A 26,133-nucleotide genomic window follows, 5' to 3' on the forward strand; every position below is an offset into this window, starting at 1 on the left:
AGATGTGAAATCAACCCAAGTGTCCATCAATTCATGAATAGATTAATAAAATGTGATATATGTACACCATGGAGTACTACTCAGCCATAAAAAATGAATTAATACCTTTTGCAACAATCTGGATGGAACTAGAGACTGTCCTCCTAACTGAAGTATCGAGAATGGAAAAACAAACACCACATGTATTCACTATTAATTTGTAACTAACCAATCAGCGCTCCCGTGCACAGATGGAAGTAAAACTCAATGGAAATCATGCAGGTGGGAGTGGGGAAGAGGGGAGGGGTGAAATCATACCTAATGGATACAATGTACACTATCTGGGTGATGGACACATTTATAACTTTGACTCAAGCAGTACAAAAGCAATGCATGTAACCAAAACATTTGTACCCCTGTAATATTCTGAAATTAAAAAAAAAAAGGAAAAGGCCATATTACAAAGCCAAAAAAAAAAATTAGCAGAACTGACTGTGTAGATATACAAATTCAAATAGCTAATGCCAACTGGATACTGCAATCACCTCCCATTAGTCAAATGTCTTGAGCTCAATGGAATCACAGGATTTTGAAGAATCACAGACTCTTCAAAAGAAAAAAGTCACAATTTCTAAATAGATTTGTATAAATCAAATGGCCAAACTAAGTGGTCTACTTGCCTCCATGAAAGCACAATCTTCTAAATAAAATCACTGCCTTTACAGCAATAAGTACATAGTGACACAAAATCTAAACATCACTGGTAAATATAGCATTTGATCAAATCTAGTTTTTGCTCAGGAATAAGGATCTTCTTTTCCTGGCATCATCAGCATTATCATTAACACACCTTCTCACATATTGCCAATGCCTTCAGCAGCCATTATGACAACCAAAGTATAAAACCAACAAACTGGTGTAGCCAAATTCACAAACCTTAGCAAAGCATTTTTCCTGCCCTTGGTGATAGTTTCTAGGTTGGTATGACAACAATGGCCATGTGGTTAAAATAGTGTTCACTAACAGATTTTGTTTCATCTGGTTTTAATTAAGAAAATTCAACCTCTAAGAGAAATGTCCGAACATCTATTTATAGCATTTATCAAGCATTATCTGTTCCACGGGCTTATAAACATCAAGACCTCTCAATTTAGTAGTTCACGCAAAGTAGGAGCTGACTAAATTTTTGTTGAAAAAACATTATTTGAACTTACTTGATTTGTTTTACTATTTAGCCAAAATAATTTTATATTCAAAACATTAAATTCCATTTTCAAAAGCAACTAGTCACTACCAGTTAAAAGATTATTATGTTTTTAATTACCACAAAATTAGAGAATAATTGCCGTAATAAAAATTGGAAGGGTCCAGAGGGTATAAAAAAAAGATGGTAATTCTCCACAAGTTAATCTACAGATTCTACATAATCTCTGTGAAAATCCCAGCAGGCTTTTATTTAGAAACTGACAAGTTGATCGTAAAATTTATATGGAAATGCAAAGGATCCAGAATGGCTAAAACAATTTTGATAAAAGAAGAACAAAGTTAGAGGATTTACACTACTCGATTTCAAAACTTACTTTAAAGTTACAGTAATCGAGACAGTATGGCATTGGCACAAGGATAGACATACAGTTCACTGGGATGGAATTGAGAATTCAGAAATGAATGCCTATTTTATGCTCAATTGATTTTTGACAAAGGTGCCAGGACAGTTCAATGGAAAGTCTTTTCAACAAATGGTGCAGTAAAAATTGGATATCCATATTAAAAAAAACTTAAATCCATACCTCACACCACATACAAAACTTAAAATATGGAATTTTAAAAGAAAGCATTAAGATTAAAAATCTTCATTACCTTGAGTTAGACACAGATTTCTTAAGATATGATACCAAAAGTACCATACAAAAAGGAAAATAAATGATGAACTGGACTTCACTAAAATTATAAACTTTTGCTCTTCAAAAACATCATTTTAAAATACGACAATGCAAACCACAGACTGAAAGGAAATATGTGCAAGTTATATATCTAGAAAAGATTTGTGTTCAGAATATATAAAGAATTCTTAAGACTTGATAATAAGAAGACAACTCAATTTTGAAAGTGGGCAAAAGATTTGAAAATACATTTCTCCAAAGTAGATACACAAATGGCTTGAAAGAAGATAAAAATATGCTCAACATCATCAGTTATTAGGGAAATACAAACTGAAACAACAATTGTAAAATGCTGATTTACACCCACAAAATGGCTATCATCAAAAAGAGTGATGATACCAAGTATTGATGAGCATGTTAAGAAACTTCAATGCTCTTACATTACTGGTGAAAATGTAAAATGATATAATCATTTTGGAAAACAGTTTGGCAGTTTGTTAAAAAGGTAAAGGTAAATTTAACATATGACCTAGAAATTCTACTTCTAGATAATCTACTCAAGAGAAATGAAAACATATGTCCCACACAGATTTGTTGTCAAATATTTATAGCAACATTATCCAAATAGTCAAAAACTAGAAACAATTCTCATGTTATTCAATCACAGAATGGATAAACAAAATGTGTTATATTCACATAAAATATGATACTTCAGCAATAAAAAGGAACCAACTGTTGATATGTTCTACAACATTGATGAACCTCAAAAATATTATTCTAGTGAAAGAAGCCAGAAAAATAAATTCCATATTATATAATTCCATTTATATAAAATGTCCAAAAAAGAAAATCTATAAAGACAGAAAGTAGATCAGTAATGAGTGCGATGCACTCTATCTGGGGGATGGGCACACCATGCCTTTGACTCAAATGGTACAAGGGCAGTTTATGTAACCAAAGTGTTTGTACCCCTGGAATATTCTGAAATTAATAAAAAAGACATTGTTATTTAAAGTGCTGATGACTTAGCAAAAAAAAAAATGTAGATTAGTGTTGATCTGAGGTTGGGTGAGAGTGGTATTGATTGCATATGGGTAACAAAAGAAAATTTGGGGGTTGATAGAAATGTTCTAAAATGGAATAGTGATGATGATTGTATCAGATAAATTTACTAATTAATATTGAATTATACACTTACAGTGAGTGAGTTTTATGGTATGTAAATTATACCTCAATTTTTAAAAATTGTCAAATATTTCTTTACTTAGAGACAATCTGCTTAAAGTAGATTTTCTTTGCTGTGGGAAGAATCACATCAGTGGACAACTTAATTATGTAAATGTAAGGCTGGTGGGCATCCATTTTCTTGGAAGAATGACCTAACCAAATCCTTTGGGGCTTAGTAAAGGCTGTTCCTTCTCAATACTCAGAGTGGTAAAGAGAGATAATTAAGAAAACAAGGATATCTGCATAAAAGATAAAACAGGAATTTTGAAAAGGAGGGATCAAAACCTAGACCTCATACTTTCTGAGGTTCAGAATTACTAGAACGTTTTCATGAATTTTAATGATAGATCTGTGGCTCATGAGTAGGAAGGCACATGAAGGAAGCTTTATCAAAGAGGAAGGAGTATCTAGGTTGGTGATTCAGGCTTAACGTTAGAGACATTGTAGGCCAAATACAAGTGCCAGGCAGGTAAAACAATAGAAGTCGTGAAGGCTAGAGCAAATCAGACAGTATAAATCTGACTAAAGAGGACAATTATTCAGTGCTGCCCATTTTTTTCTTATGTGAGAATAAAAGGCCATTGAAACCAGGTTTTCTAATGATTCAAGAATGTGAAAGTCCAGCTATTTATATGAAGCTCTTGATTTAAAACCATAGTATTTTATATGCATACTTATACACAAAAATAATGATATAAAATTCAATTATTTAAAAAATACCATGAGAACTAAACAAAACTTATCTGTGAGCTACATTTAGGTCACAGACCACTGGTTGGTTTGCTATCCCTGGACTACATGCTCAAGAAAGAAAGGCTGATTCTGCTACAGTGTGAGGATGGGCTGAAAGTACCTTCTCACACATCCAACTTGACAAAGAAGCCAGGATGACTAAGCATAAGAGCAAAAATTAAGGAAATGAAATCCTATAATACAACCCTTGAATGAGCATAATACTGAGAAGAGTGGATCATCCTGTCATTAAGAACCACTGAGGTCTCTGCAAAGATCAGTGGCATCACATCAACAAGAGCAAGGATACATGAAACTTATTGGGACAAGTTTTAAACCATGAAATCATGTAGCAGTGGCAAAATCAACAGCAGCTGAAAATGAGATTACTAGTTTATGTACTAATCAAAATACCCACCTCTTTCTTCATCTAACCTTTGGAAAGATTAGTCTTTTTGGAATGAGTAAACTTGTAGGAGTTTAGCAATACTTGAAATGGCTAAAAGAAGAACCCAAGAAAAGAGCTACTTAGAAGTCCTGCCAATTTGAGTAAATGGGTGTGTCAGTGATTAATGTCAATATTTAAAAGATGAAACCTTATTTGTGTCCCAAGTGAGCCATGCTTGTTAGACAACAATAACTAGACCCCAGAGCTAAAAGCAGCCATTGTTTTAGGATTTTTAAGTAACATTCAATCCCTCAGAGAACATATTCTTCCAATTTCAACTTATTACCTCTTTCTAGATAACATCTTATTTTCAAAGTTCTTTGTCTCTCACACAATTTGCTATTACTAATTGATCAATTTTTAAAAGTGCGAAAAATTTTTGCTCAAGATTGCTTTGCTTATTTGGGGGTTCTTTACCAGTTTCAAATAAATTTTAGGATTGTTTTTTCTATTTCTGTGAAAATGCCATGGGAATTTTGAAAGGGATTGCATTGAATCTGTAGATTGCTTTAAACACTATGAACATTTTAACAATATTAATTCTTCTGATCCATAAACATGGGATATCTTTCCATTTATTTGTGTTTGCTTCAAGTTTTTCATCAATGTTTTATAGTTTTTAGTGTAAAAATCTCTTATCTACTTTGTTACATTTGTTCCTAAGCATTTTTGACGCTATTGCATATGGGATTGTTTTCTTGATTTCTCTTTTGAATAGTTCATTGTTAGCATATAGAAATGTTACTGATTTTTGTGTTTTGATTTTCTAACCTACATCTTTCCTGAATTCGTTATTAGTTCTAATAGTTTTCTGGTAGAGTCTTTAGTGTTTTTTACAGATAAGATCATATCATCTGCAAATGGGGAAAATTTTACTTCTCCCTTTCCAATTTGGATGGCTTGTATTTGTTTTTTCTTGCCTAATTGCTCTGACCAGTATTGTAGTGAATAAAAGCAGTAAGAATGGGCATCCTTGCCTTGTTCCTGATCTTACAAGAAAAGCTTTCATCTTTTTACCATTGAGTATGATGTTAGCTGTGGGATTATCATATATGGCCTTTATTATGTTGAGGTACATTCATTCTATAACAAATTTGTTTAGAGTTTCTATCATAAAAGAAAGTTAAATTTTGTCACATGCTTTTTCTGCATCTGGTGAGATGATCATATGATTTTTATCCTTCATTCTGTTAAGGCAGTGTATCATGTTTATTGATTTGCATATATTGAATCATCCTTGTATCCAAGGGATAAATTCCACTTGATTGTGGTGTATGATTCTTTTAATGTATTGATGAATGCAATTTGCTAGTTTTTTTTGTAGAGGATTTTTGCATCTGTGTTCATCAGGGATATTTGCCTGTAATTTTCTTTTTTCTTCTTTTTTTGTAGTATCCTTGTCTGGCTTTGATGTCAGGGAAATTTTGGCCTTCAAAATGAGTTTGGAAATATTCCAACCTCTTCAGTTTTTTGCAAGAGTTTGAGAAGGATTGGCATTACTTATTCCTTAAATGTTAGGAATTCACCAGTGAAGCCATGAGGTCCTGGGCTTTTCTTTGGTGGGGTTTTTGTGATTACTGATTCAATCTCCTTACACATTATTGTTCTGTTCATATTTTTAATTTCTTCATGATTCAGTCTAGATAAGTTGTATATTTCTAGAAACTTATCTGTTTCTTCTAAGTTATCCAATGTTTCGGCATATAATTGTTCATAGTAGCCTCTTTGATATTTTCACAGAAATAGAAAAAAATTACTCTAAAATCCAAATGAAACCACAAAAGACCCAAAATAACCAAGCAATCTTAAGCAAAAAGAACAAAGCTGGAGGTATCACACTACCTGCTTTAAAGATATGCTACAGGTTGGGCGTGGTAGCTCACTCCTGTAATCTTAGCACTTTGGGAGGCCAAGGCAGGAGGATTGCTTGAGGCCAGGAGCTGTAAACCAGCCTGAGCAAGAGCAAGACCCTGCATCTACAAAAAATAGAAAAATTAGCCAAGCATGGTGGCATGCACCTATAGTCCCAGCTACTTGGGAGACTGAAACAGGAGAATCACTTGAACACAAGAGTTACAGATTGAAGTGAGCTATGATTAATCCATTGTACTCTAGCCTGGGTGACAGAGTGAGATCAAAAAAGAAAACAAAAAGAGAGAGAGACTACAAAGCTATAGTAATCAAACATTATGGTAATGACATAAAAATAGACTTATAGACCAATGGAATAGAATAGAAAGGCCAGAAATAAACCCATGTATTTATGGTTAGTTGATCTTTGACAAAGGTGTCAAGCACCCGCAATGAGAAAAGGACTGTCTTTTCAGTAAATGGAGTTGGGAAACTGGATGTTCACATGCAGAAGAATAAAATTGGACCCTTATCTTACACCATGTATAAAATCAACTCAAAACGGGTTGAAGATTTAAACACAAGACTTGAAATTGTAAAATTACTAGAAAATTACATAGGGAAAAAGCTTCTTGACACTGTTATGGGCACTGAGTTTTTAATGATCCCAAAAGCAGGAATAGAGGAATTGGATTGCAACAAAATAGAAAGCTTCTTCATGGCAAAGAAAACAATCAACAGAGTAAAGAGACATCCTGCAAAATGGGAGAAAATATTTGCATATCACATACCTCATAAAAGGTTAATACCCAAAATATATGAGGAACTCAAACAACTCAATGGCAGAAAACAAATAATCCAATTAAAATGGGCAAAGGACTTGAATAGACATTTCTCAAAAAAAGATATAGAAATGGTCAACAGGTATATGAAAAAATGCTCAACATCACTAATTATTACTGAAATGCAAGCCAAAACCATATGAAATATCACCCCACATCTGTTAATAGAATGGCTATTATCAAAAAGACAAAAGATAACAAGTGTTGGCAAGGATGTGGAGAAAAGGGAACCCTTATACACTGTTGGTGGTAATATAATTTAGTACAGCCATTTTGAAAAAAACAGTATGGAGTTTCCTAAAAAGAATTAAAAATAGAATTACCATATGATCCAGCAATCCCACTACTGGATATATAGTCAAAGGAAATTAATCAATATATCAAAGAGATATCTGCACTCCAATGTTCTTTGTAGCATTATTCACAGTAGCCAAGGTATGGAATCCACCTAAGTGTCCACTGATGGATGAATGGCTGAAGAAAATGTAGTATTTATCTATACAGTGAAATACTATTCAGCTTTAAGATAGAAGGAAGTCCTTTCATTTGCAACAATATGGATGAACCTGGAGGACATTATAGTGAGTGAAATAAGGCAGATACAGAAAGACAAATATTACATGATCTCATTTATATGTGGAATCTAAAAAAGTCAAAATTACAGAAGTAGAGAACAAAGTGGTGGTTGCCAAGGAATGGAGGTAGGGGTAGTCAGGGAAAGGGGAATGGGGAGATATTTGTTAAAGTGTACAAAGTTTTGGTTAGCCAGGATGAATAAGTTCTGGAGATCTATTGTATAGCCTGGTGACTATAGTTAATAATAATGTATTAAGACAGTCACATCTTGTTTTATTGTGCTTCATTTTATTGCACTTGGAAGATACTGCACTTTTTGACAGTTTGTGGCAACCCTGCGTCAAGCAAATCTATTGGTACCATTTTTCCAATATCATGTGCTCACTTAGTGTCTCTGTATCATATTTTGGTAATTCTCACAATATTTCAAACTTTTTCAAAATTATTACATCTGTTATGGTGATCTGTGATCAGTGATCTTTATGTTACTGTTGTAATTCAGGCACCACAAACTGCAATCATATAAGATAGCAAACTTAATAAATGTGTGTATTCTGACTGCTTCACCCCCTGGCCATTTTCCTATTTCTCTCTCTCTCCTTGGGCCTCCCTATTCCCTGAGAAATAACATTATTGAAATTAGGCCAATTAATAGCCCTATAATGGCCTGTAAGTGTTCAAGCGAAAGGAAGAGTTACATGTCTCTCACTTAAATCAAAAGTTAGAAATCATTAAGCTTAGTGAGAAGGCATGTCAAAAGGCAGGACTCAGGCCAAAATCTAGGCCTCTTGCACCAGTTAGCCAAGTTGTGAATGCAAAGGAAAAGTTCCTGTAGGAATTTAAAAGTGCTACTCCAGTGAACACATGAATGATAAGAAAGTGAAACATTCTTATTGCTGATAAAGAGTGAGTGGTCTGGAAAGAAGGTCAAAGTGGCCACAACATTCCCTCAAACCAAAACCTAATACGGAGGAAGGCCTTAACTCTCTTCAATTCTATGAAGTCTGAAAGAGGTGAGGAAGCTGCAGAAATAAAGTTTGAACCTAGCAGAGGCTGATTCATAAGGTTTAAGTAAAGGAGCCATTTCCATAAAATAAAAGTGCAAGGTCAAGCAGCAAGTACCGATGGAAAAGCTACATCAAGTTATCCAGAAGATCTAAGATAGTCGATGAAGGTGGCTATGCTAAACAACAGATTTTCAATGTAAACAAAACAGCCTTATATTGGAAGAAGGTGCCATCTAGAACTTTCATAGCTACAGAAGAGAAGTCAATGCCTAACTCTCTTCTTAGGGCCTAATACAGTTGGTGACTTTAAGTTGAAGCCAATGCCCATTTATGATTTCGAAAATCCTACGGTCCTCAAGCATTATGCTAAACTGACTCTGCCCATGATCCATAAATGGAACAACAAAGCCTAGATAACAGCACATCTGTTTATAGCACAGTTTACTGAACATTTTAAGCCCACTGTTGAGACCTACTCCTAAGAAAAAAAACATTGCTTTCAAATTCTTACTGCTCATTGACAATGCTCCTACTTGCCCAAGAACTCTTACAGAGATATACAAGAAGATGAATGCTGTTTTCATGCCTGATAACACAGCATCCATTCTGCAGCCTGTGGATCAAGAAGTAATTTTAACTTTCAAGTATTATTATTTAAGAAATATATCTTGTAAGGTTATAGTTGCCATAGATAGTGATTCCTTTAATGGATTTGGACAAAGTAAATTGAAAATCTTCTGGAATGAATTCACCATTCTAGATGCCACTAAGAACATTCATGATTCATGGAAGGAGGTCAAAACAGCAACATAACGGAAGTCTGGAAGAAACTGATTCCAACCCTGATAGATAACTTTGATGGGTTCAAGACTTCAGTGGAGGAAATCACTGCAGATTTGGTGGAAATAGCAAGAGAACTATAACAGAATTAGAAGTGGAGCCTGAAGATGTGACTGAACTGATGCAATCTCATGATAAAACTTGAATGAATCAGGAGCTGCCTTTTATGGATGAGCAAAAAAAGTGGTTTCTTGAGATGAAATCTACTCCTGGTGAAGATGCTACGAACATTGTTGAAATGACAACAAAGAATTTAGAATATTACATAAATTTTATTGCTAAAGCAGTGGCAGCATTTAAGAGGATTGACATCAATTTTGAAAGAAGTTCTACTGTGAATAAAATGCTATGAAACAGCATTGCAGCTACAGAGAAATCTTTCATGAAAGGAAGAGCAAAATTTCCTTTGATGTGGCAAACTTCATTGTTTTATTTTAAGAAATTGACATAGCCACTCCGACCTTCAGCAATCAGCACCCTGGTCAGTCAGCATCCATCCACATGGAGGCAAGACCTTGCACCAGCAAAAAGATTATGACTCACTGAATGCTCAGATTGTGGTTAGCAATAAAGTATTTTTAAATTAAGGTATGCACATTGTCTTTTTTTTTTTACATAATGCTTTTGCACATGTAATAGACTATAGTGTAAACATAACTTATATATACACTAGGAAACCAAAAAATTTGTGTGATTTGCTTTATTGTGATACTCATTTTATTGAGGTGGTCTGGATCCAAACCTGCAACTCTTTATAATTAAAACAACTCTTTATAAGGAAAAAGTTATAAAATACTGTGTACTGAAAGATCCAACTTTGAGGGCTGGTGGAAATTTGTGTATCTATACACAAAATATATATTCAAAAACGTTAACAGTGATTCTCTTTTGGCAGGATTGTGTGTGAACTTTTTACTTTTTTCTTTGTTCTTTTCTATGGTTTCCATTTTCTCCAGTGGAGATAAATTTTTTGGAAATCAGGTTAAAATGTTACTAGGAAAAAAGTGCTTCTCAAACTTTAATGTGCATATGAATTAGCTGGGAATCATGTTAAAAATGCAGATTCTGACTCAGTATGTCTAGATGGGGCCTGAAATTCTCTTCTTTTCTGACAAGCTTCCAGGTGATGCTAATGATACCATACTCAGAACACACATATTCAAACCACATTAGAAGATAGCAAGGCTCCCTTCTAATCCTATTGTATGGCTATTTTTGCAAAGAACAAGCAAGTAAAAGCTTCTCATTATTAGTACACTTGATATAGTACTTGATGTTGCTAAATAGACAATGGAAACATTTTATGATTTCAAATCATTTACTATTGCAATTACTTTAGTTTTTCTATGAAGTCAGCTGATTACTCTAATTTTTGTAAAAAAATCATGATAAAAATACATAAGTTCAGTGAAAAGTTCAGTGTCTCTGGAATATGGTATTTACTAGAGTCAGGCCATCATTTTACTGCCTTTGGTCAATGACTATAGGCCTTTAAAATAAATTGCAAAGAATAGAAAAAAATTATAAGAATCTTGTTAGTGTAAGACTATAGGGATATTTAGTGTTAATCTAATCTAAAAAACAATTCAACATTCATTGAGAACTATGTTAGCAATACTGAAATAAATTGACAAGTTCTTTGCTCTCAAGGAGTTCAAAATCAAATAGGGGAGACAGATACATAAAGACTAATAGTACTGTAATTTTAACACTATAACATAAGCCTTAATAAAAGTAAGTAAAAGATGATAATGAGAATGTAAAAAGTTCATAAATTCTGATAATGATGAAGGATAGAGGAATAGGACACTTTGGTGATTTTGTTACAGAGATGATATTTGAGAGGAGCCTTAAAGTATGAGCAAATTTACCATTCTTAGAAATACAGAAAGGGAATTCCAGACAGAATTAACACCTTGAACAAGCACTGCTGTGAAGTGCAATCCATTATCTGACTGTCTATTGCCATGTTCACTGTGGTGTCAAAAGTGTTAATTCTAATCAAGTGCCAGCAAAAACACAAAATGTATAGTAGCTATTTACATTTCTCTGTAGAACAACAAGCAAATTATTAAATAACTTATCCTAAATTATGCTAGTTAAAATTCTTTAGGCTCTTTTAACAAAGGTTGCATAATATTCTCTTCTAATCTAAAAAAATGCATTGGCTCCCCACTGTTTATTAGAATGCATGTCTAAAACTCTGAATATCTGATAGAAAACTTTTTTTATTTCAGCATATTATGGGGGTACAGATGTTTAGGTTACGTAAGTTGCCCTTGCCCCGCCTCCCCCCTAAGTCCGAGTTTCCAATACGTCCATCCTTCGGGTGGTCCTTTTAAATATCAGATCCACAAACTACCTTTCTAGACAATATCTAAATCTTTTAAGTAAATTCTAAATGTTCATATTTTCACATATTTGCATATGTTTCTTAGAATAAAATAACCTTTTCCTCCTCCTCTGGGTCTTGAAATTCCATTCGTTCTTCAATATTCTTGAAGACCCCTACTGTCTCTTCAGCAATATTTTTTTAATACACTTAGCTAGCACAGCAAGCTACTTACACATTTTTAAGCAACCATTTCATTATGCCTTGAATGTTATGTTTGCTCTTCCTACTCTTGGTTTTGAGAGTAAGAACTAGATCTTATTTTCCTAGAAAATTGTTTACTTACTATGATATAGTAAATATTCAAAAAAAGGTTTACCAAATGAGTAGGAATTGACTACTATCAAGATGCTTATAGAAGAGTTGCAAACGAAAAAAGTAGTATAAAGATAATGTGAAAAGTCTTCTAACTTAGAAATTAAATGATACAGATTCATTCAGACTGACAAATAGGAAGTACATTGTCTGAAAGACTGTATGAACTTTAGAAAGGTAAAACTGACTAGATAAAGTGGTCTATTATAACCACTTTAGATATCTAATTCTGCCTGAGGAAATCAATAATCATAATTGCTCATTTGTCCAATACAGTATTTAAATCTAAGATTCATTAATATGATTTGTACCTACATGAAAAATAGCCTCTCAATTCATGGGAAAAGAGGACAGGTAAAGTGGTTGATGGTACCGACTTATTCACTCCTTAAAATGTTAGAGTTAGACATATATTAAATGTATAAAGTCAAACATTTAAAACACGCAAAACTTCAATCAAGTTCAGTATTATATAACTCAACACACCATTTATGATCAAAGGAAGATTTAAAAGCTAACCATAATAAATTTTCTAGAAAGAGAACTTAATGAATGTCAATACTCTCATTCATTCTGAATTGGAACAAAAAGCAGAATTTCTCCATGCTTTTCTTTGAACTTCACGTACTTATATGTGCATGGAATTAGCTGTTACATATTTATGTTATCAAACAGGAATTCCTGTTACTTAATTTAGTAGTAAAAGATGAAACACCTGGAAACCATTATGTGGCCTTTGTTCTGTATTTCTTTCCATACATAATGTCACTGGAGAAGTAAGAAACTTGGATTGAAGCTTGTTACATTTCATATCTGCCCAAATTGGTAATCAGTCTTTACTCAATAGTTCATGAACCTAATTTTTAAAAAATTACATGTAGTTTCTGTGCTTAGTTGATTTCTTAAAATAGCACTTGTGGAACAAACATATTCAGAGTGTTTATCATCAGGAGATATTACATTCCTTTTTCTTGTCAAACAAGTCATGCAAGTAAACTGCTTTAAGTAGCTTTGAAGAATGTGGTTTATATGAAAACTTTGTATAGTAAAAACTCCTTCCCTAACTCACTCTGCAAATGAATAAAAATTTGTGTTTTCACCACAAAAATAAAATCAAAATTTTGAAACGATAGGATTCTTCTGTTTTTGCTCTATCAGTGTTTTCTCTTCCACATTAACACATTCCGTGATAGGAAACTAGAGCTCAATGCTTACCATACTCATCCTTACATATAAAAGTATTGTGTCTATTATGATATTTTTGGAATATGAAAAGTAGAGGGATAATTAATGAGCATTCAGTTATTCTTTTTTTTTTTTTTGAGACAGAGTCTCACTGTGTTGCCCGGGCTAGAGTGCTGTGGCGTCAACCTGGCTCACAGCAACCTCAAACTCCTGGGCTCAAGTGATCCTCCTGCCTCAGCCTCCCGAGTAGCTGGGACTACAGGCATGCGCCACCATGCCCGGCTAATTTTTTCTATATATTTTTATTGTCCAATTAATTTCTTTCTAATTTTAGTAGAGATGGGGGTCTCGCTCTTGTTTAGGCTGGTTTCGAACTCCTGAGCTCAAACAATCCACCCGCCTTGGTCTCCCAGAGTGCTAGGATTACAGGCGTGAGCCACCGCACCCGGCCTGCAGTTATTCTTTAAGTATTTCTTACATCATGCCTATTATTTGTAAGGCTACAAGGTTTGCTCCTAATATTATTTGTGTACGATGATCCTATTTATTTTTTGACTTTACAATAAGAAAAATGTTAATATTTTATATCTGTTTTTCCAAAAGAATCATGGCTCATGATATTATTTTCCATTGCTAGATTTTAGAATGTGTTTCAGAAAGCATCCTAGGTTCCACACATTTAAAAAATGGTTAGAGTCTAGTTTAAATACAACTTTTAATTATTAAAAACCCATGACATTCATTCATTTGAGATACATTTACTAAACACTCACTATATGAGGAACGAGTATTAGTGAAAAAAATTAATTCAATTCTGTCCTCAGTCCTCATTTAAAAGATCTTTGAAGTGCATAAGAATGATTTCCAAAAGACCTTAGGACAATGCAATTTAAGTAAATAGGACAAGGAGAATGAATAACAAGCTTTCCTTACATGGTAAATTTTAATAATGTATCATTTTTTCAATACTCAGCAGTTCATTAACTTGAAGATATAAATATATATACACGTACACATTTATATATGTTATATTTCTCATCCATCAACTTGCTTATATGGAAAGATTAACTACAGATAGTCAAAACCTTTTGAGTTAAAAAAATTTTGCACAAATATATACTATTCCTCAATTTCTCCCTAAAATAGGTTGAATATGGTAAAAAAAAAAAAAAAAAAAGCTCTGATTCAGTTTAAAAAATTAATTCCAATAAGCTTCTACAGAACTATGAAAGTGCTGTATAAACCAAGAAGTAAATTTTGTAAACCATTTTTTCTTTTTGGTTAAACTGAGTATTCTTCCTTAATTGCTATGCAGTATGTAATAAACAGAAAGAGGCAAACCCTAGGGCTATTTGATGATCAAACAAACACACCAAAAAGGGCAAGAGTTCCAAGGGTAATTCTATTGTTCCTTTAATCAGAGTGACAAAAATACCTTGAGGAGGGTCCAAGGTGAGGTGTGGAATGGAGGTACTAATATTGCTTATATGTGAAACTTATCTTGTAAAGTATATGCCACCAAAAATGGTTCCAATAGCACCATTTTAGCAAAGCAGTAAGTCCAAACATTTTAACATGCCTGGAAACAATGTGATACATACATAAACAATTTTTCCCCCATTTTTAGTCATATGTATATATGACATAAAATATAATTATGAAAGCTTTCGATATTCAAAATGTTATAAATGTAACCCTTTACATAGAATAATAATGTTTTATTTTAGAAATTCCTGCTTGTATAACTTTCACACATGCATTTAAAAATAAAAGGTGGCAAACATAATGGATATTTAATTATAAATTCAAGACTGTTCTTGCCCCTTCCAAAGTTTAAAGTTTACAACTATAAGAAATTTTAAAAAGTAAACAGATCACTGTTTCTAAAATTTAGGTATTTTTTATATATAAGATCAATAACAAAAACAGAAACATATACTAGAAATCATGTCAGAATTTTTTAGAAAATTTTCTCACTGATATTGAACTTGGTCAAATATAAAACAACACAACGATAAAAGCTACATGATTCAGCTCAACTTATAATCAAGTTTTTGTGGAATTCTTTCAACTTCATCTTGCAAAATGTCCTGTTCAAATCATGAAAATATAAACAAAACAGTGTTCTTTATGTTTGATTCTAAAATGCCAATTACTATTGTAGCTGCTAGTTATGGTGTATCTGTTTTTGTAAAAACAAAAAACAAAACAAAACAAAAAACTTACTTGATCTGTCCCATATAGCCGCAGTATGTTCAGAGAAATGAAGGCTGTCATTTTCCAGAGCTGTTTTCTGATTATGTGCAGTACCTTTCGAATGTCTATGAAATAATCGGCTAGCAAAACCTTCCAATTTCTGAAGAGCAGTAGTTGTACCTGTATACTGGTTACAAGGTAGTTCTCTATAAGCTGCCATTCATGTGCATTTACACTTTACTTAAAGCAACTGCAAATATTTCCAGAAGGAGCTCAACAACTTCTTACACAGAAGCTAAGAGCTATGCATGTGTCAAACTTCCTGTTTGCAGGGTATTGAAACCACTACTGCCGCTCTGTTTCCTGTTAATATAAAACAGCACATTACTGAGCTTTTCTTAGCAAAACTCTTTTCATCTCAATTAGAGAAGGGTATTTTAGAAACTTGCCGTATCTGCCTATTCTAGTGTTTTAATATTAATATAGAAGTTGAGAGCATTAAATATAAAGCTTTGTATATATAGTAGGCTGAAAATTTTTTTAAAAAGCAAAACTAGTTAAACATGTATTACAACCCTGTGCAAACAACTGAAGACCAAACCACCCTCCAAATATGTTAAAAAGAAATACTGTATTTTTCCAGGAAATCCGCTATTATATAGACTTTATGAATCCTTATGAACAGTTAACTTTTCATCAAAAACTGGCAGAAACTCTTGCAAAACAAATTTATAACACATGTTATAACTTAAAAAAATCTGAAATAGCACCTTAAAAAACTGAATATTGTTAACTCACTGATTTAGGTCCATACACACACTGCAGAAACTTGGTATGTCAGTATTGCTTATCAAACTTTTAATCTGCTGCATGTGTCTGACTATGAGCATTATATTTTAAAACATGATAAAATTTGAAAAAAGTAACAAAATACATTTAAAATGACATAAAACTAGTTATAGCAAGAAATTTCAAGTGAGAGAAAAAAATTTCTTCTAGTTGGCTGAGACATGTTAATTTTAAAACCTTAACACTGAGGACTATTGCAGAAACTAAGCCTCTGATTTAGTGGTCTCACTTAGAAACATCTCTTGATTAAAAGTAAATAAAATTTGCCATTATCAGTTTGCAGGGAAAAAAGTAACTTGTGGCACTTAACAAGAATTTTGAGTACTTGCCTTTTGACATTAAATAAAGGCAGAGAAATTTGTGTGGTTCTCCTTGGAAGTGCTAAATAAGAGAAAGAAGGAAGGAAAGAGGGAAGGGAATAAAAGGGAGAAGGAAAGGAAAAGAAAAAAAAGAAAAAAAAAATCTTAGTCCAGATTTCCTGCCAACTATTTGAGAAATACAACACATAGAAACAATAATGACAAATAGAATAGAAACAATCATGTAATCAAATTAGGACAACACACACACACACACACACACACACACAAGGACACTAAGGAAACATTGACTAATGAATTTTGCCATGGAACAGCTCATTTGTCTATACTTTTTGTGTAGTAAAATTAATATCAATCTAAGCAAATAGACAATAGTATCTATTAGAAGAAAATTCTTAAATGTATAGCTTTATGTATAAATATTATATATGTATAATAATAGATCATTTGTTTATTAACATTTGACAGTGCCTTACACAAAACAGACTCTAAGTGTCTATATATAGTCTTTAATAAACATTTGTAGAGCACAGACTGACCCTGTACAAGAAAAAGTGCATAAAATTCCTAAATTCCTTTGACTTGCTCTCCTGAGTGAAATTCAATTCATCTTTAAGGCTCAGTACAAATGTCACCTCTTCTGTGAAGTCTCCCACATACTTTCTAGAAAAATAAACTGTTACCTCCTCTGTTTTCACTGACTTTATAATATTATGTTAAAATTTGCTGATTATGAATTAATGTGTCCCTAAATTGTGAGTTACTTGAATTCATAAATTCAATGCATGTATAACATACTCAATAAATATATGTTAAATGAAGAAAGTATTTGTTCATTTTTAACAACTTAAAGGTCTTTAAGTAGGATCGCCATATACTTGAAAATGTTTGAATTTTATTTGTAAATCTTTATAAATAATCCAACAAACACTAAATTGCTCATATATAGAGACAATAGTAATAGAAGTGTTATCACTGAACTCCTTTTTCTCTACATTCAGTTACTAAATTTTATTCATTCTTTGAGTTCCATATTCAATCAGTGAAAATGTGGATTTCTAAAATAAATTCTTATTTTCTCCACTTCCAATTGCCCTCCTTTAATCATTTATCTCTCTGACATATTAACCTCCCCCAAATTTTACTCGTGGTATTTTCTTGCCAAATACACAAACTAATACTAACATTTCAGCCTGACTATTCATTTTTAAAACATCTAACCAGACTTACTTATATTCAACATTGCTTAAGTATAGAAATTCAACATTCCTAATTAGAACACTAAGATTGATTTATTTAAAACAATGCATAAGATTTAAAGCAAAATTACAATAGCAAAAAAAAGTAAGCTTCACTAAATGAGTATCTCAAAAATACTACATTTGAAATCCGTTCTTTTTTTCAATAAAATTGTTTCCATTTGTTTTAAAGTCCTTATAGAAAGTAGCATATTTAGCCCTTAGAGCAATGTTTCTATATAAGGTAACGTGACCAGGAAGCTGTTGCTATGGAAGTGCTGAGGCGATTTGATTTTTATGAAGGGCGGGGGAGGGGGGGAGGAGAAGAAGAACTCTACTGGCATCTACTGCTAGAAAGAAAGAATTACAATTTTAACTGAAATTATGAAATCCTTATAATTCAAATTAATTTTAAGAAGTAAATTGCTCGTTATTCTTCTTGATATTATTTTCAGCATAAAAAGTGATTTGCACTGTAAAAGTATTGCTAAATTATTGTAAGGCTCATGAGATTCTTATTAATAAAAATAAAATAAGCAGCACAATAATTTATCCTAAATATTTATCCAAGTACCCAAAATTTGCCATAATGACATATCTTGCAATTAAATAATGTAAGATTTTAAAACTAGAGAGTAATCAACTTCATGAGGTTAGAAAGTCTTTATTTATTCTGCAATTAATTTTAGAAATTACAGCAATTTTCAGAGTTGAACCTGCTTTAATTGCCATAAGATACCACAAAATACTGGTTTATTTCTTATATATATCTATACATATATATATTTTTTGAGACAGGGTCTCCTTCTGTCACTTAGGCCAGAGTGCAATGGCTTGATCACGGCTCACTGCAACGTCAAACTCCTGATAGCTTTCAGTCAAAGTGATCCTCCTGCCTCAGCCTTCTGAGTAACTAGGACTGCAGATGCGTGCCACTGTACCTGGCTAGTTTTTTCTTTTATTTTTGATTTTTTGTAGAGATGGGGGTCTCAATATGTTGCCCAGGCTGGTCTCAAACTCCTGGCCTCAAGTGATCCTCCTGTGTTGGCCTCCCAAAGCGCTAGGATTACAGGTGCGAGCCACTATGTCCTATTTCTTATATTTAATAATAGTAATGGCACATTTGCCAAGTCCTTTACAACATAAAAAGTGATTTGCACTGTAAATGCATTGTGAAATTATTGTAAGTCTCATGAGATTCTTATTAATAAAAATAAAATAAGCAGCACAGGTATTATTATCCCTATTTTAAGATGTAAACTTATAACCATTAAGTGACTTGCCCAAAGCTATCTAGGTCTAACTGCTAGATTAGGGCTCCTTGTGTTGCAGGAGACTGACTACTACAAGGAGTAAACACTTTTTCAGATGCAATATTTTTCCAACAAGCGTAGGGAAATGGAGGTAAAAGAATAGTGGTGGGTAAGATTGGTTCTTAGATAGACTGTCCAGAGTCTGAGAATCTGCTATGAGAATGTTTTCTCTCGGATGGTCAACGATACGCATCCAATTTCACTGTCCATATTTGTTTATAATCATGTTTGGGCCAAGTAGAACTATGCATTTTAGAGTTTGAAGGTTAAAGAAAAGAAAAACATGAAAGCATATTTAATATGTAAATGATGTATTTGCTACATGTGGAGGGCAAGTGACATGACTATGACCCCTGCTATTCAAATAAAGGTTTTAGGGTAATAGTTTTGCCTTTTCCAGAATGTTGTATAAGTGGATTCATACAGTATGTAACCTTTTAAGACTGGCATCATCTTTCATTTAGCATAGCATAGCAATTGAGATTTATCTATGTTCATGCTTTAGTAGTTTACTCATTTTTGTTACTGAATAGTATTCCATTGCATGGATTTACCACGATTTATATATCCATTCACAATAGTATTGCTTTTGCAACTTTGTCAAAAATCCATTTGACTGGCCAGGTGCAGTGGCTCAGGCCTGTAATTCCAGCTACTTGGGGGGGTGAGGTAGGAGGATCACTTGAGCCCAGGGGTTCAAGGCTGCAGTGAGCTTTGATCATGCCAAGGCACTCCAGCCTGAGTGACAGAGTGAGAACACATTTCTAAAAAAAAAAAAAATTGATGATAGGTTGTATGGGCCTATTTCTGAACTTTCTATTCTCTTCTTTGATCTATCTATGCATCAATTCTTTCACTAATACTGCACTATCTTGGTTACTGTAGCTTTCTAGTAAGTCTTAAATCTAATACTGTAAATTCTCCATTTTTTTCTTTTTTATAAGCTGTTTTGGCTATTATAGTTGCTTTACCTTTCCATATAAAGCTTAAAGTCAATTTGTCTGTGTCTTCACAAATAATCTTGCTAAGATTTTATTTTGATTGTTTATTGAGAGAAATGACATCTTAATTATATTGAGTCTTTCAATCCATAATCATAGTATGTCTCTCCACTTCCTTGGGTCTTTGATTTCTTTCATCAGTGTTTTATAGTTTCCAGCATACATATGTCACACATGTTTCATTTGATTTATACCTAAATATTTTTTAAATTGCAGCTATTGTAAATGGTACTTTAAAGAATGTTTTACAATTATTCAGTTCTACTATATAGAAATACAACTTATTTTTATATATTAATGATGTATACTGCAACCTTGCTAAACTCAAATTTTAGAAGCTTTTTTTTTCTTTTTGTAGATTTCTTGGGATTTTCTATGTAGGTGATTATGTCATCTTTGAACAGAAACAGTTTTGTTTTATTTCTGTCTTTCTAATCTGTAGGCCTTTTATTTATTTTTCTTGCAAATTTGCATTGGTTAAGACTTCCAGTACAATGTTAACCAAGAGTGGTGAAAGTGAACATTCTTATTCCAAGTCTTAGGAAGAAAGCATTCAGTTTTTTGTCATTAACCATGACATTAGCTGTGGACTTTTTTTTTTTTTATTATTTTTGCAGATGCCCCTTATTGAGATAAGGAAGTAAGAAAGTTTCCTTTTTATTCCTGGGTAGCTTAGAGTTTTTATCTTAGAGGAATTTTGAATTTTATCTAATGTTTTTCAGCTTCTATTGATATAATCATGTGGTTTTACTTCTTTATTCTGTTAATATGCTGGCTTACATTGGTTAATTTTCAAATAGTGAACCAGCCTTGAATTCCCAGGATAAACATCTGTTGGTTTTGGCATATTTTAGTTATTTATTATTAAATATACTGGTGGATTCAATTTACTAGTATTTTATTGAGGAATTTTGTGTTTATGTTCGCAAGAGATATTGCTTTGTGGTTTTATTTTCATGTACTATCTTTGCATGATTTTGGTAGCAGGTTAAGATTGACCTCATAAAATAAGTTTAGAAGTCTTCTGTTTTCTATTTTTTAGAAGAGATTGTGAGAATTGGTATCATTTCTTCTTTAAATATTCAGTAGAATTTACCAGTAAAACTAACTGGGACAGTTTTCTTTTTTGGAAGATTACAAATACTATTATAAAACAATTTGTTCAACAGATATAGGACTATTGAGTCATCTATTTTATCTTGACTATTGGTAGTTTGCATCTTTCAAGAAATGGTTTATTTTTCACTGTAGGAAATAACTTTATCAACTAGAGTACACTATTTATGTATAATTTCTTTTGCCTCTAGTTTTACAGACTCCACTTATTTCCAAAGTAAACTTAGGTCAATACCTTTTATCCCTGGTGGTTTGAGTAGGTTGTTTCATACATTTATAATACAGTTAGATTGTTTTGTCACATTCTGCATTCCATCCTGGGATCCCCCAACCTTCTAAATGATTTTTTAGAATTTTCCATGCAATAAGGCTTGCTGTTTGCGTTGTGCTATCAGTTTGGACAAATACATAATACCATATATCAATTATTAAAAGAGGAGTGTCAAAGTCTTCCACTATAACATTGGATTTGTCTGTTTCTTCTTTCAGTTCTATCGGCTTTTGCTTCATGTATTTTGATACTGTTGTTAAGTGCACATGTTTGGGATTGGTAAATCTTGGAGAATTGATTGCCAAATAATTGTGTTATACCCTTCTTTTATTCCTGATAAGTTTTATTGCCCTAAAGTCTGGTTTTTATGAAATTAATAGAGCTACTCCAGCTTCTTTTTGGTTAGTGATAGCATGGTACATTTTCCTTCATCTCTTTTTTGCCTTTCTAATTCTTTATATTTAAAATGAATTTCATAGAGACAGTACATAACTGGGTCTTGCCTTGTTTTGTTTGTTTGTTTAAGTTTTGTTTTTTATCCACTCTGACAATCTCTGTTTTGTAATTGTTGTGTTTACACCATTCACATTTAAAGTGACTATTGACATAGTTAGATTAATATTCACCACATTGTAAATGTTTTTCCTCATTGCATTTATTCTTTCCTTTTCCCCTCTTTTTCTGCCTCCTCTGGTTTTAATCGAACATTGTATATGATTCCATTTAACCTCCTCTTATCAATCATAACTCTTTTTAGAAATTTTTGTTAGAGCTTGTCCTACAGTTTTCAGTGAACATCTTAAATTAATCTAAGTCCACTTTCAAATAGTGCTATATTGCTTGCCTTGCAGCACAGGTACTTTATAACACAGTATTCCCAAATCTTTTCTCTCATCCCTGTGACATGGCTGTCATTCATTTTGCTTGTCCATATCCTATTATCACCCAGTACATTGTTACTATTATGACTTTAGACAGCTATCTTTTAGATCAGTGAAGAATTTTTTTAAAAGATCATATTTTACCTTCATTTTTTCTTTTTCTGATTATTTTCCTTTATTTATGTAGATCTGAGTTTATAACTTGCATCATTTTCCTTTCCTTGAAGAACTTCTTTTATCATTTCTAATAGCACAAGTCTGTTGGCAATCAATAAATAACTTTAGTTTTTATTTGTCTATGAAAGTATTTGTCCTTCACACTTGAAGGATAATTTCACTGAATATGTATTAATAATTCTAGGTCAGTGCTTTTTTTTTCTTTCAACTCTTTAAATATTTCACTCCACTCTCTTCTTGCTTGCATGGTGATGAGAAGTCTACTATAATTCTTATTCTGTTTCTCTATAGGTGAGGTCTTTTCTCCCCCTCCTCACTTTGGCTACTCTCAAGATTTCCTCTTAGTCTTTGGTTTTCTGCAATTTGAATATAATGTGCATAGTTTAGTTATTTTGGTATTTATTTTGCTTGGTATTTTCTGAGGTTCCTGGACCTGTGTTTTGAAATCTGTCATGAATTTTGTAACATTCTTGGCCATTACTTCAAATATTTCTTCTGCTCCTTTTTTGTTCCTTCTCCTTCTGGTATTCCAATTATGAATATGCTACATTTTTTGAAATTATCCCACAATTCTTGGATGTTCTTTGTTTGTTTCTTTCATTCTTTTTTCTATTTCAGTTTAGGCAATTCCTATTGACCTGTCTTCAACCTCACTGATTCTTTCCTCAACTGTGTCCATTCTCTTAATGGGCCTATCAAAGACATTCTTCATTTCTATTACAGTGTTTTTTGTATCAAGCATTTCCATTTGATTCTTTCTTAGTTTCTGCTTACATTACCCATGTGCTCTTGCATGCTGTCTACTTTTTCCATTAGAGTTTTTAACATATTCATCACAGTTATTTTATATTCCCTATCTGATAATTCCAACATCTGTAATACATGAGTCTGGTTCTGATGCTTGCTTTGTCTCTTCAGGGTATTTTTTCTTGCCTTTGGGTATGCCTTTTAATTTTTTGTTGTAAGTTCACCATGTTGCATTGAATAAAAGGAACAGAGGTTAATTTACTGTGTGGATGTGTTAATCTGGCAAGGAGGTGAGCTGTGTTTAATGTTTGCTACAAGTGTCAGAAGCTTCATGTTCCTCTGGTTATACTCGTTTTTGTCTCCTCCATTGACTTTGGGCTTGCGTCAGTAGTCCTCCTCAGAGAAGAGTTGCTCTGGAGATTTCAATATACTTCACTTTTCACAGACAATTTAGAATTAAAAGTGACTGCTTTGAGGGAAATTTATAAGCCTTACCAATATTTGGTTCCCTTTCAACTCTTCTCCCTTTTTATTTTAGTTGTAATACATCTATATATGTCGAAAACTCCACCATTGTTATAACTTTTTATTTCCGCCATCATACATATTTTAATGAACCTAAGAGGAGAAAAATAGTCCATTATATTTATCCAGATATTTACCATTTCTGTTGCTTTTCTTTTCTTAATAAAGTTCTAAATTTATCTCTGATATCATTTCCTTTCTGCCTCAATAACTTTCTTTAGCATCTTTTTTAAAGCAGGACTGCAGGTGATGAATTACCTTTGGTTTCTAGTAATTTGATTATGATGTGGTCTTCTTAGAGTTCACCGAGCTTCTTGAATCTCAGCCATTACATCTTCAATTTTTTATTTCTGCCTCAATTGCTTTCCTCTTCCTCTGTGATTTCAATGACCTATATGTTAGACATCTTCATATTGTCCCACAGATTCCTAAATCTCCATTCCCTTTTTAAAAAACATGATTTTCCTGTTGTTTACAATAGAAAATTTCTTCTGATCTTCTATTCTCATTCACTGACTCTTTTCTGTGTCATTTCCATTCTCTCTCATAGTTGTAGGTACTTGGGTGGTCAGTGTTGCTGTCATTACTGCCACAGGAGTGCAGTGTCAGGAGTGTGTCTTGCCTCCAAGCAGGACCAGAAGAAAAACAAACAAATGGGTTTTCTCTCATTTTTTCTTTCCTGAAAGGGATTTCCTTACAGGTTCTTTCATCAGAAAATGAGGATTTTTCTTGGAGCATTTTCTGTCTGAATCCACTGCACAGTTTTGGGATTCAAGCTTCCTTGAGTCTAAGCTGGGAGATGTGGGAGGAAATTTTTAAAAGCAGGAAATTCATTACACTTATCTGTCTCTTTTCTAGTTTTGACTTTCCTTCCCAATCTGCCTGTTATCTTTACTTTTCAAAATCCTCCCATAGCTACTTTCTGTATTCTGTTCAAGATTTTAGGTGTAATCAGTGGGAGAGATAGTTTCGTTTTAATTGGAACAAGAAGCAAATCCAATCACTTTTAATTTTAATAACTTAAAAATAGATCTATAAAGAAAAGTTTTAAAAGATGAAGCCTGACTTTCAACATGCTCCACCTTGATCTCAGTGTGAAATTAACACACATTTCTCAATAAATCCACAATAAAGTTTTAGTACTTTTTTCACAGCACTTTGTATAACAAAAAGTTATGTGCACACACTTCTATAAAAAGTGTAATTTTTATATAAAATTTAATGACTACTAATAACAATGATGGTGCCATTATTAATGTGGGGTTGTCAGTTTCACACTTGACAAACTGATATGCTTTTAAATATATAAATAAATTTTCACAACCACACTCTATATTTTTCATCCTTGGACTCTCCATAATGCCTAAAATAATAAACAGTAATAAATATCAAAGTATAATAAACTAAAAAAGTTTATAATCTTGCTAAATATTAAGGGATAAGATAATACAAGATACAAAACAGTATCTTACTATTCCACATCAAAAGAGAAATGGAAGTTTATTGAATCTTAGCAAAATCTACTATAAGAAGATCCAAATGCTCAAAAAATACATTCTACAGCAAAAGATAAGTATTTTCTACTATTTCTTTCAAGAATTTAAGTTGCTTTTATACAGATGTCTGAGTCTGGAGTACACTGTCCAATATGGTAGTCCCTAGTGACATGTAGTTATTTAAATTAAAATTAAATAAAATTGAAATTTAGTTCTCAAGTCATACTACCCATATTCCAAGTGCTCCTCATGGATACTTTCTAGAGTCTGGAGTACACTGTCCAATATGGTAGTCCCTAGTGACATGTAGTTATTTAAATTAAAATTAAATAAAATTGAAATTTAGTTCTCAAGTCACACTACCCATATTCCAAGTGCTCCTCATGGATACTTTCTAGACAGTGCAAATATCAAATATTTGCATCATTACAGGAGTTTACTGGACAGTAGAAACATCCATAATTTTGCAGAAGCATAGTTCCTGTGATAGCTACAAGCTAGAACTCTGTTATCTCTTTTCTTTTTTTATGCCCATAGTGAAAAAAATTTCAAATCATTTTCTATTTTTTTTTTTTATTTCAGCAAATTATGGGTGTACAGATGTTTAGGTTACGTGTGTTGCCCTTGGTTCCCCCTCCACTGAAGTCCGTGTTTCAAATATGTCCATCCTTCGGGTAGTGCGCATTGCACTCCTTGTGTATACAAATACCCGTCCCCTCCTCCCTC

At 32.8% G+C, this 26,133-nt stretch overlaps 1 protein-coding gene across 4 annotated transcripts in view; it reads right to left on the bottom strand.

Moving 5' to 3' along the window:
* Nucleotides 1-26,133, bottom strand: part of PRKACB (protein kinase, cAMP-dependent, catalytic, beta) — a 149,299-nt gene that overhangs the window by 58,040 nt on the left and 65,126 nt on the right. For 2 of the 4 annotated variants that reach the window (XM_012661090.1, XM_012661096.1), the window contains exon 1: nucleotides 15,504-15,808. The exons of the other annotated variants lie outside the window; for them this stretch is intronic. In XM_012661090.1, coding sequence (XP_012516544.1) covers nucleotides 15,504-15,693 — 190 coding nt within the window. In that variant the 5' untranslated portion in view covers nucleotides 15,694-15,808. Of the gene's footprint in view, nucleotides 1-15,503; nucleotides 15,809-26,133 lie in introns of those variants that run through there. 4 annotated transcript variants of the gene reach the window in all.

Source organism: Propithecus coquereli, unplaced genomic scaffold (genome assembly GCF_000956105.1).
Source record: "Propithecus coquereli isolate 6110/MARCELLA unplaced genomic scaffold, Pcoq_1.0 Scaffold7, whole genome shotgun sequence".
NCBI classification, from domain to species: Eukaryota; Metazoa; Chordata; class Mammalia; order Primates; family Indriidae; genus Propithecus; species Propithecus coquereli.